The 13,800-nt window shown below is 35.5% G+C and overlaps 2 protein-coding genes across 6 annotated transcripts; both read left to right on the forward strand.

Moving 5' to 3' along the window:
- The first annotated feature begins 125 nt into the window (after window positions 1-125).
- On the forward strand, window positions 126-5,057 carry LOC105163388 (pfkB-like carbohydrate kinase family protein). The gene is made up of 5 exons (XM_020694835.2): window positions 126-1,267; window positions 2,569-2,819; window positions 2,921-3,212; window positions 3,899-4,051; window positions 4,208-5,057. The coding sequence occupies exons 1-5, from the start codon at window positions 902-904 to the stop codon at window positions 4,592-4,594; spliced, it is 1,449 nt and encodes a 482-aa protein (XP_020550494.1). The 5' UTR covers window positions 126-901; the 3' UTR covers window positions 4,595-5,057.
- A 1,599-nt stretch (window positions 5,058-6,656) lies between these two features.
- Window positions 6,657-12,823, forward strand: LOC105163389 (iron-sulfur protein required for NADH dehydrogenase, mitochondrial). 5 transcript variants are annotated; one of them, XM_011081712.3, is made up of 10 exons: window positions 6,657-6,862; window positions 8,829-8,952; window positions 9,043-9,175; window positions 9,372-9,494; window positions 10,362-10,459; window positions 10,698-10,824; window positions 11,134-11,219; window positions 11,796-11,921; window positions 12,208-12,379; window positions 12,502-12,823. In XM_011081712.3, exons 2-9 carry the CDS (start codon window positions 8,926-8,928, stop codon window positions 12,376-12,378), a joined length of 891 nt encoding a protein of 296 aa, XP_011080014.1. In that variant the 5' UTR covers window positions 6,657-6,862; window positions 8,829-8,925; the 3' UTR covers window position 12,379; window positions 12,502-12,823. The 5 variants fall into 5 exon arrangements, with proteins under 5 accessions (XP_011080014.1, XP_011080013.1, XP_088738106.1 ...); XM_011081711.3 differs by having other exon boundaries at window positions 6,658-6,862; window positions 8,718-8,952; window positions 12,498-12,823; XM_088881980.1 differs by having other exon boundaries at window positions 6,658-6,862; window positions 8,735-8,952; window positions 12,498-12,823.
- Window positions 12,824-13,800: the final 977 nt, after the last annotated feature.

The following is a 13,800-nucleotide window of genomic DNA, read 5'->3' on the forward strand; positions in this document are numbered from 1 at the left end:
TAACGCTTATTCCCCTCCCCCAACCCTTATGCTGATAAAGAAATTGAGTATTTTAAAAAATATATTTAAAAGTTTAAGTATGTAGTAAACAATTTAATTCAACTGTTTCCTTTTTTGGTTTTCTTAATATTAAAAGTATAATCTTTTCAACTTTGATTTAAAAAATAATTAATATTGATACATATTGGAGTCCAACAAAACTATAATGGTCTTCCTAGGATTAAAGAGGGCTACCGTGCAAAATAGGAGTTAATATTTTCATGTTTAAATCAGTAATCGAGAATTTTAAAATGATGCAAGAACAATAGTGCAATAATCGAAGTGACTTGATAAAATATTAAAATGAGGTAATAATAATTTTGTAGAGTGGGAAAATGCACAAGAGATCCTTTGAAAATCAGAGAAAAGAGTATGTAAAAATGAGTGATACTTGTTACTGTTATAACTGCACAATAATCTCTATTTACAAAATCGTAGGACAACAAAATTTGAAAGTGGATACACCGTATGATAAACCGTTTTTAAAATGAATATGAATGTAATCATATCCAGTGGTTTTTATTATATTTTATAGTTTAATGGGTGAATAGGAAGTTTTATATTTGATGCGTTTGATTTAGGCAGCGAAAACGAAAAGTGTAATTATTCCTATTAAAAAATAATTCTTGAAATACAAAATTGAGGAAAGGTTATCCTGTTCTCGGTGAGGGTCTCCGGATTCTGATCCTTCACTTCCAGTGGTGGGGTTGAGAGTGAACCGAACTGCGACTCCGACTATTCCCTGTTTGGCTGCCCCGCTTTCCTCTTCCAATTTTATTCTCTATATCAGGTTTACGGTATTGTTCAATCTCGATAATATCTCTGCATTTTTCCCTCTCGCCTCTGCTGACCCATTTCCTGAATGCATAATCAGGTTGCATTATCCCTTAAATCCAATTATGCCCTCTTTTCTTCGCCCTACCCAAACACCCTCCACACCCCTAGATTATCTCCGTCTCTAGCGAGAAGAAGTTTCTGTTATTATTCGGTTTTGAAATGTAGAGGAATTGAAATTCCTTTTCCGAAGCCGCGCCTTAATTCTCTGAGCTATGGCAATGGGTCGGTGGAGGATGAGAGGATTAAACCCGTCGTCGTTAAGGAAATCGACGTGGCTACACTTGGGAATCTCTGTGTTGATGTTGTGCTTAGCGTCCCCAAATTGCCCCCGAAACCCTTGGATGAACGTAAAGCTTATATGGAAGAATTAGCCAAGTCGCCTCCTGATAAGGTTGTGCCGGAAGCTTTCTTTTCTTGGTTCCTTTTTGTTGGTTTATGGAATTGAATTTATTCGTGTGCGCCATTTTTTTGGCTTGTTCTTATTTATTTCTGGTTCGGAATCTTTTATGGCCAATGCATGTGGTGTTTGTTTGATATTTTGAACTTTTGATTTTGTTATCAACTATCGAGATGTTTCTTCAGAGAATAACCATGACATGTAATGTAGTAATTCGAATGAAATTTTATTTTGCAGTTTAAGATGAAATCTTCAAAACATTAATGCAGATGTTAGACAAAATGTGGGATTAGCAAGTCTTAGTTCGCGTACTGCAGGTTGTTGAACTCCCATTGAATTTACACACTAAACACTTGCTATAAACCCCTTTTATTTTCTACATAAGAAGAGAAGAAATGAACAATAATATTATGCATATATTGAGGAGCATTCATTAGCATGTGATTCTTTATGATTCCAATTTGAGGCTTCCAAATTTTACGACATGAGCCTGATAATATATACTACCCCGTAGAATTCATGCTATGTCAAGGGTGGAATGTACCATGCAGGGAATCAAGACCTGGACAATGTGGAAAAGGAGGAGGGGAAAGCCTTTATCAAATCTCCTCGACTGTCCAAATATTTCATATTGCTGTCTGACATCAACTTATTGACATGGCCCTTTTGCTTGACCATGACAAAGTTTCAGTGGCAGAAAAAGTAAGGGAGTTGATCATTGAGTAAATAACCCGTAGTTTGGGAGTTCTTATGATGCTCTAATTTCTGCCAATGTTTTTAAAAGTGTTTGACATAGAAGTAGAACTACATGAAGTCCATGCTTACTCTTAACCCCCCACGCCACCCCACGGTCCCCACCCACCCTTCTCCCCAAAAGAAAATAAATAAACAAAATAAAAGTATGACGCTTATATGGTTGGACAAAATATCATTTTTTCAATTTTGGCAATGAGCACCCAACATATTAGATGGTACTATGAGACGACCAAGCTCACTAATTGATGCTGATGTTTATGACATAATTTAGAGGACAGATGTAGGTGAAAATAAAATTAAATCTAGATAGTACTGTGCCAACTTTTTAGTGTTCACTTCAGTGGATTCTTGAATGATTTTAGTGTCCCTTGGGTTTGAATCTTATCAATTTAGTGTTGTTGACAAACAATGATGGTGTGCCCCCAATCATTTTGCTGTCCGATGTTTAGTCACTGTTTTGGGATTTTTTCTACCTCCTGTTTCTACATATTAAAATACAGGTCATGATGTGGATATTGATCGTTAGTTTTTATTGATAGATATACTGGGAAGCTGGTGGCAACTGCAATATGGCCATAGCTGCAGCTAGATTAGGACTTCACGTCTCTGCAGTTGGTCATGTTGGTGACGAGATCTATGGTCATTTCCTCCTAGATGTACTTCATGACGAAGGGATTAGCATGGTTGAAATGAATGAGCAGAATGGTGAGATTGACACTTTAAGCACAGCTTACGAAACACTTCTGTGTTGGGTTTTAGTGGATCCTCTGCAAAGGCATGGTTTTTGCAGGTATTACAATCAGTTTAAAATGTTGATCATCTATCCTTTTGATGCTTTTATTAGACATGCAGGATGTATAATTAAAAGAATTCCATTTCTTCACTTCTCAGCCGTGCAGATTTCAGTGAGGAGCCTGCATTTAGTTGGCTGAGCACGCTGTCCACCAAAGCAAAGATGGCTATAAGAAGGGCAAAGATCATTTTCTGCAATGGTTATGGGTTTGATGAACTTTCCCCTAGTTTGCTGGGGTCTGCTTTGGATTATGCTGTTGAGGTAGGGACATCAATCTTTTTTGACCCTGGACCACGAGGGAAGTCTCTGATTACTGGAACGCTTGAAGAACAAAAGGCCCTCGACAAGTACTTGAGGATGAGTGATGTTCTTTTGTTAACTTCTGAAGAGGTGGACATCATGTTCTCATAATTTCATATTTTATAGCATATATGCTTTTCAAGTTGGTGGGGGTGTAGTTGTCCTTTTGAATTGCTAGGACTACATCATGTTGTCATGTCATCATGCTACGACCTAAGCAGAAATCGAGACTCTGAACTTTATTCATTTAGGTGGTACTTATCGCATGCTACCATTTGTTTGACTTATGCAAGAGATTGAAACCATAAAAGTACCTTGTCTTTCACTCTTTTACTTGTCTGCCATCCTCTTGTTTTGGAGTTATAACTTCACGCAACAGCTGATGTGGGGCATCAAAGTCTTGCAGTGCAGGGTGGGGATGAAATCATGCATTGTTCTCTGTCCTGTGCTATAAAACAATTCAGAACCTAGTTAGTGAATTACACTAAAATGTGCATAGTGAATGTATAAAGTAATTGTCTCTTGGTTTTTATCATCATGACTAGGTAGTTGTACCTTGGCACTTTAAATTTGATGTCCTGAAGCCTTTTCAGCTTTAGATTCACTGCCTTACTTTGCCCTGTTCAAGAGCTTTTAGATTTTGTTGTGGCCTCTTTATCAAGCAACCATGGGGCTTTTCTCTTTTTTTTTTTTTTTTGGTTCTTGTTGTTGGTCTTCTCTAACCCCCCAACCCAAACCACTGCCACAATGACTGACTGGTATTTATTATGTATCAGGCTGAATCGTTGACTGGCACAGAGGACCCAATAGCAGCGGGGCAAGAGTTGCTAAAGAAAGGAATTCGCACAAAGTGGGTAATTATTAAAATGGGTCCAAAAGGTTCTATTCTCATCACTCCTTCAAGTATATCTTGTGCCCCTGCATTTAAGGTAGTACTTTGTCTGTTGTATGTTTTGCCATTTTACTGGTTATCTGTCCTGTTTCTTCTTTTTTCATGTATCTTTTTATTCCACTGATAGTGCTTTTAACTTTGCACATTCTTCACCTACACGCGTCTTATCCCAATATCCTTGCTATTTCAACAGGTGAATGTCATTGACACTGTTGGATGTGGAGACAGTTTTGTGGCAGCGATTGCGTTTGGTTTTATACACAAACTGCCTTTAGTTTATACATTAACCATTGCAAATGCAGTGGGTGCTGCAACTGCGATGGGTTGTGGTGCTGGCAGAAATGTCGCAAAGCTGAAGCAGGTTTTGGAACTTGTGAGGGGATCAAACCTCAATGAAGATGACAAGTTCTGGTTGGAATTGCTAAAGAAACATTCAGATACTGAGGAGATCATGCTACTTACAAAAGCTGTCATAAATGGAAGTAATAATTGGCTCCAACGTGTGTCCTTGCAGAAAGTGGTCGGTGAGCTGCTGCCCAAGCTTGAACGTGCACAGGCAAAGCAGGTTGGAGCATGTTGATCACGACAAGTTAAAGACTAGTTATGATGTATGATGAGCTCACTTCTCTATGAGAATCAAGTATAGTACGGATATCACAACCACCCCCAGGGTTCACGCTAGACAGACTGAGTTGCGCACTGTAGGGAAATCAAGAAATTTTTGTTCTTTTTCATTGAGGCCACACAATTAATAGGAGGAGCTGTCTTTGTGTAGCCGCAACACCACAATTCTGAAATTAATGCATGTCTGCATATCATCAGCAGCTGTATGGTGATTGGGCACAAATGCTTATGCTCACCCTAGTGCGGTGAGATTAGATATCAAGCTGATTGGCAGTTGTACTGGTTTTTCTTAACACTGTGAGGAGATAAGTTGACGGCTCCTGAACTAGTATTATAACCTTGTTTGGAAATATGTTCACAACACTTTCCGTTAGGTTTGATTCTTTATGCCGATCTAGGAAATTTATGTTTTCCGTTGATATTTGTGGAGTCTTTTCTATATGAAGTCAAATTCTGTATCAGTGTGCTCGTTTTGGTCACACAAAGTAGTCCACATTGGTTGCAAAGCCATTAAGTTGCTGGCATTGGTGCAGGGGTTTAGTTTTCATGGCTAACAGCGTCATCTCTTTTCATAAAGGTTCTATGATAACAGCCCGTCTATACATACCTCTTAGAGCACGTCACCTCTGGCTTGCAAAATTTCAACATGCACGTTCAGAGCAAAATTCCCAGGGTAAAGTAGATTACGTATTTATATCTAGGGGTGGCAGGTGAGTCGAGCCGGCTCGCGAGCTCAGCGAGCCGGCTCGACTTTGAGCTCGACTCGAGCTCGAAAAATTCGAGCTCGAGTCGAGCCAGCTCGAGCTCGAGCTCCTATCGAGCTCGAGCTCGAGCTTGGTTTTTGTTGTTAACCAGCTCGCGAGCTGGCTCGCGAGCTGGTGAATATATATATATATATATATATATTTATTTTATATTTTTATTTTTAAATTTTTTATATATTTAATTTTATATTTAATATTTGATCAGTTTTATAATTTAAATTGACCATATATTATAATTATTAATTAATATCATATATTTTATTTTGAATAATAATAAACTATGGTACTTTTATTTATACATTTAATTTTTATATAAAAATAAATTTAATCAACAACTTAGTAAATTATAATTTTTTTTATAATTAAAATTATTATAATATCTTTATGTTATATTTTAATATATATTTGTATTATGTTATACATTTTTTAAATTGACAAGTAATTCACTTATGATTTTTTATTATTTATAAATTTATGTCAAAATTTAGTAATTCCTATGAATTAAGCTAAAAATAATAATAATAATAATAATAATATCAACAACAATATTAATAATAATGATGATGATGATGATGGTTGAACTTCTAATTATTATTTTATTATATATATAATGAGATTAAAAAATTTAATCAATAATTACGATATTTTAAAATTCGGACTCCTGATTCATACGAAATTTAAATATATACAAGACTGTGTCCATTAGATCATATCAGACGGTATGATTTAAAATTACATGGCCCGATTCAACTATACACCGTCTTGAATGATTACTCTTATGTTTAGAGTATGATATCTCGACATCGGTATATCCAATAAGTTTAAAACTTTACGAAATGTATTTTTCTGTAAGTTTTATCATATCTAACGGTCGGATCTAAATTTTGATGAGTCCGATTAACCCATGTTGTTCAACAATATAAGATGATAGTTAAATCAATGTTATACTAACATTTATAAATATATACATTTTGCAAATTGTGAACATATATTAATTTCAATTATATCTATCTAAAAATTTTATGATTTGATCTCATGATTTAACATAATAATAATAATAATAGTTGTAGTAATACTAATAATAATAATAATAATAATAATAGTTGTAATGATAATAATAATAATAATAGTTGTAATAATAATAATAATAATAATAGTTGTAGTAGTAATAATAATAATAATAATAATAGTTGTAATAATAATAATAATAATAGTTGTAATAATAATAATAATAATAATAATAATAGTAATACAAAAAGTCAAAATCAAAACCCATCACTTTCTCTCTCTTGTTCTCGTTTCTTCTTCCTCTTTTCTTTCTCTCTTTCTGCTTCTTCCCCATTCTCTCCTCTCAAATTCTCAATTCTTCCCCAAACCCATCTCTTAGAACCCTAGTCCCAAACTCACGGCAACAAGGACGGTAAGTCGGCAACGAGGACGGCGACGAGTACTGCTTTAAGGTAATCCTTCTCTGTTGCATTTTGCTCGTTCTTCTTTTTCTTGGGTTTGGGTGTCTTTTTAGCATCTTCTTTAATTTTTTTTCTTGGGTTTGGTTGTGTTTTTAGGGGATTTGTTTAATTCTTGTTTTTCTTGGGTTTTTAGGGGGATTTTTTTTCTTGGATTTGGGTGTGTTTTTAGCATCGTCTTTAATTTTTTTTCTTGGGTTAGGTTGTGTTTTTAGGGGATTTGTTTAATTCTTGTTGTTAGATTCCTTTCCAGCCTTAGTTCCTTACACTTTTGTTTGCTTTGAGAGTTATTTGTAAAAGAGTTGTAATGTTGTAAAAGGTAACATTTCTGAATTTCCTATCGTCTCTTTCTTCTCTCCTTCCCACCTCCATTCTGCTGCAATGTTAAATTTTTCTGCTACAATTTTCTGGAACAAGTGCTCGAGCTCGAGCTGGAACTCGAGCTCGACAGCTCAAGCTCGAGCTCGACAAATCGAGCTCGAGTTCGAGCTCGAGTTCGAGCTCAAATATACTGCGTCGAGCTCGAGCTCGAGCTCTAAATCACAGAGTCGAGCTCGAGCTCGAGTTCGACAAAAATGGTCGAGCTCGACTCGAGCTCGACTCGTTGACAGCCCTAGTCTCTCGTATGTAAAACAAGAACTCCTGTCGTCCTATGTGTAGGTGACACACTCCTATGCGTTTTATTTTTTTCACTTTCCAATTATTGAATTTTATCACTTGTTTTCTTCGAATTTTCCTTTAAAATGTAATTATAATAGTATCATGGATTAGTGTAATTTAGTTACATATATGAAATTAATACAAAGATTTGGCCCTATAGATACTACACTTTCTATAAAATATACTAAACAGATCAACAATCAACACATAAAAAATTTAAAATATATGTCGTACTCACTTATATACAATATGTAAAATAACTCAGTGTAGCATGAATTTAGCCACAAAAATCTATTCAAGAGGCTTCGAGATTTAGTTGCATTTTCCAAATAAGTATAACCAAGTGCTTCTCATTACGACTGTCCATAAAAATAAATATAAAAGAGAGGGAGAGAAAAATCGTATCTATAGTTGGTACACAAATAAGTCATCATTAAATATTATTTTTGACAAATACCATTTAATACATAATACATATATATTTATGATACTAGAATTACAGCTTATGACTTAATTGATGTGTCGTTGTGTAAGGTACGACTTAAGAAATGGAGGCATTGAAAACTCCTAAAACTCTTTATTTATAATTAGTATAGAATAATTGTTCGCACCATATAATTTTAAAATTAGGAAATTTCAATTTTATTATTTGACTAAAATTTTCAAGTATAAATATTTGGGTTAGGTATGATTAGATAGAGATGGGACGCAGACGTGGTAGCACGTGCGTTTATGATGATTCTATTTTATGGAAAAGGTCAAAACAGTGTGACAGAATCTACCACTTTGCCTACCAATTTTTGGATGCTTATAATAAGCGATGGATGGTCAGATCTTACTTTTTTTTTTTTTTATAAAATAATATTAGTTACCACGAAACATAATACTGTGTATATGTAATTAAATAATTAAATACATTAAAAAAATATTTAAAAATAAAAATATATAATTAAAAATAAATAAAATAATTAACGTGAGTTGAACTGCAGAATGAATATAATACGACAAATCTTTTAATTAAGTAATTGTCCTTATTATTTTAAAATTAATTGAGTCGAGTTTGATTGAATTTAAAATAGTTTGAATACTTTTTTTTTAAGATTTAATTTGTTAAATTAAGTGAATTTAAATAAATTTTAATTGGTCCGTTTGAATCGAATTAAACCCTAATTTCAAGTACTAACCCAAGGCCTAAGTGTCGGTTAGATCCGACGGGAGCTGCAGAATACGAGCTCAAATGGTACTAATCGGGTTCGATAAGTAATTCATGGACCATCAAGATCCGATCCATTTTGTTCAGGTTCGCGATCCGATGAACTAATCACCCGACTCTTCGCTGGGTTCGCTCTCGCCTCAGGGCATTCTTCTTGGGAAATTGTTTCAGTATTTCAGAATCCATGAACCGTCTTCCGAGACGTTATACCGTAAGTTGCGATTCTACTGGCTATCATCGGAATCCACGCTTTAGTTTCTTGAACTCGAAATTGATCGAGAAATTACTGCTGTCATGTTAGCTTGGAGGCTTCAGGGGTTTCGCTGTGCAGAGTGGAAAGGGAACCCCTTTGCAAAATTTGAAGATTGAAGGGATTAAAGACATCATAGCTGTTGCTTCCGGCAAAGGAGGCGTTGGCAAGTCTACTACAGCCGGTACTTTGTGACCGTTTCTTGTTTTTTGAAAAAAGAAATTGTAGTTTTGGGATGATTTCTTATAGGTGAAATGTGTGTATGAAGTGATTCTTCTTGGGTTGCCTTTGTGTCTGAAATATGGGTTTGTGGTAATGTTGTCAATTTGGGTTTTTGACGTTCCTACAGTGTGATGTTTCTATATGCTGTAAATTTGTAGTTAATTTGGCGGTTTCACTGGCAAATAAGTGTCAGCTTAAAGTTGGGCTGCTCGATGCTGATGTCTACGGGCCGTCGATTCCTATCATGATGAAACTCCGTGGAAAGCCTGAAGTGAGTGCAGGTGGTGCTTTAATGGCCTTACTATGCATTCTAACACTTTTTATACTTTGTTGGTTGTTTCAGTAAGTTAGATAAGTTATCTTCTTGGCTCCTGCATTCTCCTTGCAATTTGATTTTCGTTGTCTGTGTTTAAGGAAGTGATCAGTAGGACTAGCACTTGTTAGATGTTATGGCAATTTCTTATTCGAATAGTCTTGACAGGTTATGTTGAGGTATTAATAACACCCGGATTTAAGTTTCTGAAGCAATGGAGATCAATGGGCTAGTTTGTTTAGGACTCATTTTCTGGGATTTTAGATATGTCGTTGCTATCAATCTTCCCATGTTAATTATTCTTTTATGAAATTCCCCGAGTTTTGAGTTTTCTCTCTGAGGCCTGCCAAGAAACTCACTGCTGTCTCTGTGTTGTATGTGTCAAGTAAATTTCTTAGACTTCCAGCAGCATGTAGGCCAGTAGCGTGATATGAGGAACAGGCCTCTTAGTTCTTCTGGAAAATGTTATCTAGTTTGAATTATAAACGATTTTTGAGCAAGTATCTCCCTGAGAAAGTACTTGACAAGGTGTCCTCTCTACCAGATGCTAGTTTGTTGATTGATGTTTCTGAGTCCACTTTACCTTGAAACTGAGGTATCTTGCCTATCTTGTTTTACACATCTTATTGAGGTAGCATACTGCCCATTGGTCCGTGTGTCCACTTATTTTGGGGTTTCATTTGCAAATCTTTAGGATGACACCTCTTATGCTTATTTGCTTAATGTGTATAGTGAATGCGCATAATCTGTGTGGAGTAGCAACCACTTCCTAACATTTAGGAACTTTTTTTTCTTTTTAACATTTTTCTGCTTTTCTGGTGATACTTCTTGGCAGATAAGAAAATGATCCCAATTGAAAACTATGGAGTCAAATGCATGTCAATGGGATCTCTTGTCGCAGAAGGGGAGGCAATTGTCTGGAGAGGTCCTATGGCAAGTATATGCTTTTGTCTTCGTTTGGCTTTAGCAGGTTGTTCTTCACCTGCCTATTTTTTCATTAATTTAGTTTTTGAGATAATAAAATCGAAACTTTTTGCTAGCAAAGTGATACCTCTTATGATTTATATATGCGTCCTTTGGTTGGCGATGACAGCTGATGGAAAGCATCCTATTATTTTGGATGGATGCCACCAAAATCAAGTCATATTTGATAGACCTTTTATCCCTTCAGGTCATGAAAGCACTGGAACAGATGACGAGAGGAGTTCATTGGGGGAACCTAGATATTCTTGTGGTAGACATGCCACCTGGCACTGGTGATGCTCAGATTTCCATATCCCAGAGATTGCAGTTGTCAGGTAGTTGGAACTTTGGAAGTAGTTTTTCATGGTTCAGCCTAAAAAGAATTGCTGCAAGCAATTTATTGTCATACAAGTAATAATGCTCATGCATTCATGTGCAATCAGTTATATGATGCAACTGGAAATACATGCTTTATTGTCTAATGGGATGTTTGCTTGGGGTTTTATCTACCTTTTTGTTAAGGAGAATCAGCTCATTAATTTTTGTCAGTGTACCAAGTGTTAGAATTTTCTTTCTTCCACTATGCCTTAATTCTTTGATTTGATAAATAACTGATCTATAAGAGCAATTTCGGCTTGTCACAGGAGCATTAATTGTTTCAACTCCTCAAGATGTTGCATTAATGGATGCTCGAAGAGGTGTTAAAATGTTCTCACAAGTCAACGTGCCGGTATAACCATATCTGGATCTATGTAGTTTGTGTTCGCATATTTGTTTGTGATGCGTGCAATCTCTCATTTCACCGAGACAAAAATAGACTGTAGGCCTTGCTGTTTGCATCAACTTGTTTTAGAAAGGAGATGAGGTGTTACCTTGAAAGGAATTTTTGGCCAACATATGCTTTTCTCCCTCTCTCTCTCACACACGCACACATTATGTGTGTGTCTCGTAACTGCTTCACATGTGGTTGAGTTTGTCCTGAAGATAGTCAAATTATAGCATTTCCAGTATGTATTACATGAATGCTTGTGTCTGATGGATGTAGAGGCTAACTGTCAGGAAAAGAAAGTTGTTGTACCCCCCCCCCCCCCAGAGTAAGGGAACAGAAACTTGTGTTACTTGGTGTTCAATGATTGCAACCTTTTACTACTTTTGACAACACTAAAACATTTGTTAGTTCGATTTAGCATTCTAACCTTTGCACCAATTTTCTTTCTTTCTTTCTTTCTTTTGTTTTTTTGTTTTGTTTTTTTTTTTTAATTTGGATTTTGTATATTAGATTACTATTGTTGGATATGCGTTGCAGATTTTAGGAATCCTGGAGAACATGAGTTACTTTAAATGTCCAAACTGTTCTGAGCCTTACTACATATTTGGTAAAGGCGGAGCTCAAAAGACTGCTGAAGAAATGGGTATGAAGTTTCTTGGAGAGGTATTGCTGCCAAATCGGTCTTTTACTCTGTACTCGTATACTATTTTCTCGGTAGTTACAATGTCTACAAGTATGACGAAAGGCAGAAATCTTTCTTTTCCCATCCATTAATTCAAGGCCATGATTAGCAGCTGACTTGTGCCATGATAATCTCCCTTAAATCTATGTGGTGATGATAAATATGGACAACTCTTCTGTGTGAAAGAAATATTCTCGATGTCCTAGACAGGCTTAATGATACTTAACGTGGCATGTTGTTCATCTTAATCTGTTACTGCTCTAGTAGGTACCATTGGAGACGAGGATCAGAAGTGGCTCTGATGAAGGCGTCCCTGTTGTGATATCCAATCCTGATTCTTCCATATCCCATGTCTACAGCGATGTGGCGAAAAAAGTGATCAGCAGGCTTGAAGAATTAACCAAAGAGCAATACCTCCGGCCTGAAATAAACATATAGAGTATGCAACTAACTCCATATATGTCCTTGACTAAACTACGATGCTTGCATTATATAGTTTGACTTTGATTGCTTACCCAACAGCTTTTTTTCTTTTTCTGTTTTTTTACATGAAAAAGTTAGTTCTTTCTCAAGCTCATAAAGACCTCAAACATGGTTACGACATCAGAAAAGAGTTTTGCCGACTGACAGGCTACCGTCTGAATTCGGTTCGATCTTCGTGTGCTGTGCTACAGACAGATCTTTTTGTAATTTCACTGCTCTTCTAACTTTGCTAGTCAGGAATTGAATTTTATGTTGTTATGGAGTTTTGACCAACAACTGCACAGATTCTCCCCCTCTTTTTTAACGATTGATTTATTCTTTACTTTTTCTATGGGGGTATTAAAACTTTAAATAGTTATAATTATCTGATATGATATCTTATTATATAATTCTTAGTAAATTGTTGTGATTGTAGTCCCCTATATCTCATGTTAAAATCAATTAATACTCATTAATCCTTAACGCTTATTCCCCTCCCCCAACCCTTATGCTGATAAAGAAATTGAGTATTTTAAAAAATATATTTAAAAGTTTAAGTATGTAGTAAACAATTTAATTCAACTGTTTCCTTTTTTGGTTTTCTTAATATTAAAAGTATAATCTTTTCAACTTTGATTTAAAAAATAATTAATATTGATACATATTGGAGTCCAACAAAACTATAATGGTCTTCCTAGGATTAAAGAGGGCTACCGTGCAAAATAGGAGTTAATATTTTCATGTTTAAATCAGTAATCGAGAATTTTAAAATGATGCAAGAACAATAGTGCAATAATCGAAGTGACTTGATAAAATATTAAAATGAGGTAATAATAATTTTGTAGAGTGGGAAAATGCACAAGAGATCCTTTGAAAATCAGAGAAAAGAGTATGTAAAAATGAGTGATACTTGTTACTGTTATAACTGCACAATAATCTCTATTTACAAAATCGTAGGACAACAAAATTTGAAAGTGGATACACCGTATGATAAACCGTTTTTAAAATGAATATGAATGTAATCATATCCAGTGGTTTTTATTATATTTTATAGTTTAATGGGTGAATAGGAAGTTTTATATTTGATGCGTTTGATTTAGGCAGCGAAAACGAAAAGTGTAATTATTCCTATTAAAAAATAATTCTTGAAATACAAAATTGAGGAAAGGTTATCCTGTTCTCGGTGAGGGTCTCCGGATTCTGATCCTTCACTTCCAGTGGTGGGGTTGAGAGTGAACCGAACTGCGACTCCGACTATTCCCTGTTTGGCTGCCCCGCTTTCCTCTTCCAATTTTATTCTCTATATCAGGTTTACGGTATTGTTCAATCTCGATAATATCTCTGCATTTTTATTCTCATAATCAGGTTGCATCCTCTCATCCTCCACCGACCCATTGC

The sequence above is a fragment of the Sesamum indicum genome, linkage group LG6, assembly GCF_026168435.1.
Source record: "Sesamum indicum cultivar Baizhima isolate 11 linkage group LG6, ASM2616843v1, whole genome shotgun sequence".
NCBI lineage: Eukaryota > Viridiplantae > Streptophyta > Magnoliopsida > Lamiales > Pedaliaceae > Sesamum > Sesamum indicum.

Excerpts from the sequence above, each read along its gene's own strand:
- LOC105163388 (XM_020694835.2), top strand. The coding sequence starts at position 902 with ATGCATAATCAGGTTGCATTATCCCTTAAATCCAATTATGCCCTCTTT. Across the intron at positions 1,268-2,568 it reads CCAAGTCGCCTCCTGATAAG|ATATACTGGGAAGCTGGTGG; the intron begins GTTGTGCCGGAA and ends TTTTATTGATAG. Across the intron at positions 4,052-4,207 it reads CTTGTGCCCCTGCATTTAAG|GTGAATGTCATTGACACTGT; the intron begins GTAGTACTTTGT and ends CTATTTCAACAG.
- LOC105163389 (XM_011081712.3), top strand. The coding sequence starts at position 8,926 with ATGAACCGTCTTCCGAGACGTTATACC. Across the intron at positions 9,176-9,371 it reads TGGCAAGTCTACTACAGCCG|TTAATTTGGCGGTTTCACTG; the intron begins GTACTTTGTGAC and ends GTAAATTTGTAG. Across the intron at positions 11,922-12,207 it reads GTATGAAGTTTCTTGGAGAG|GTACCATTGGAGACGAGGAT; the intron begins GTATTGCTGCCA and ends CTGCTCTAGTAG.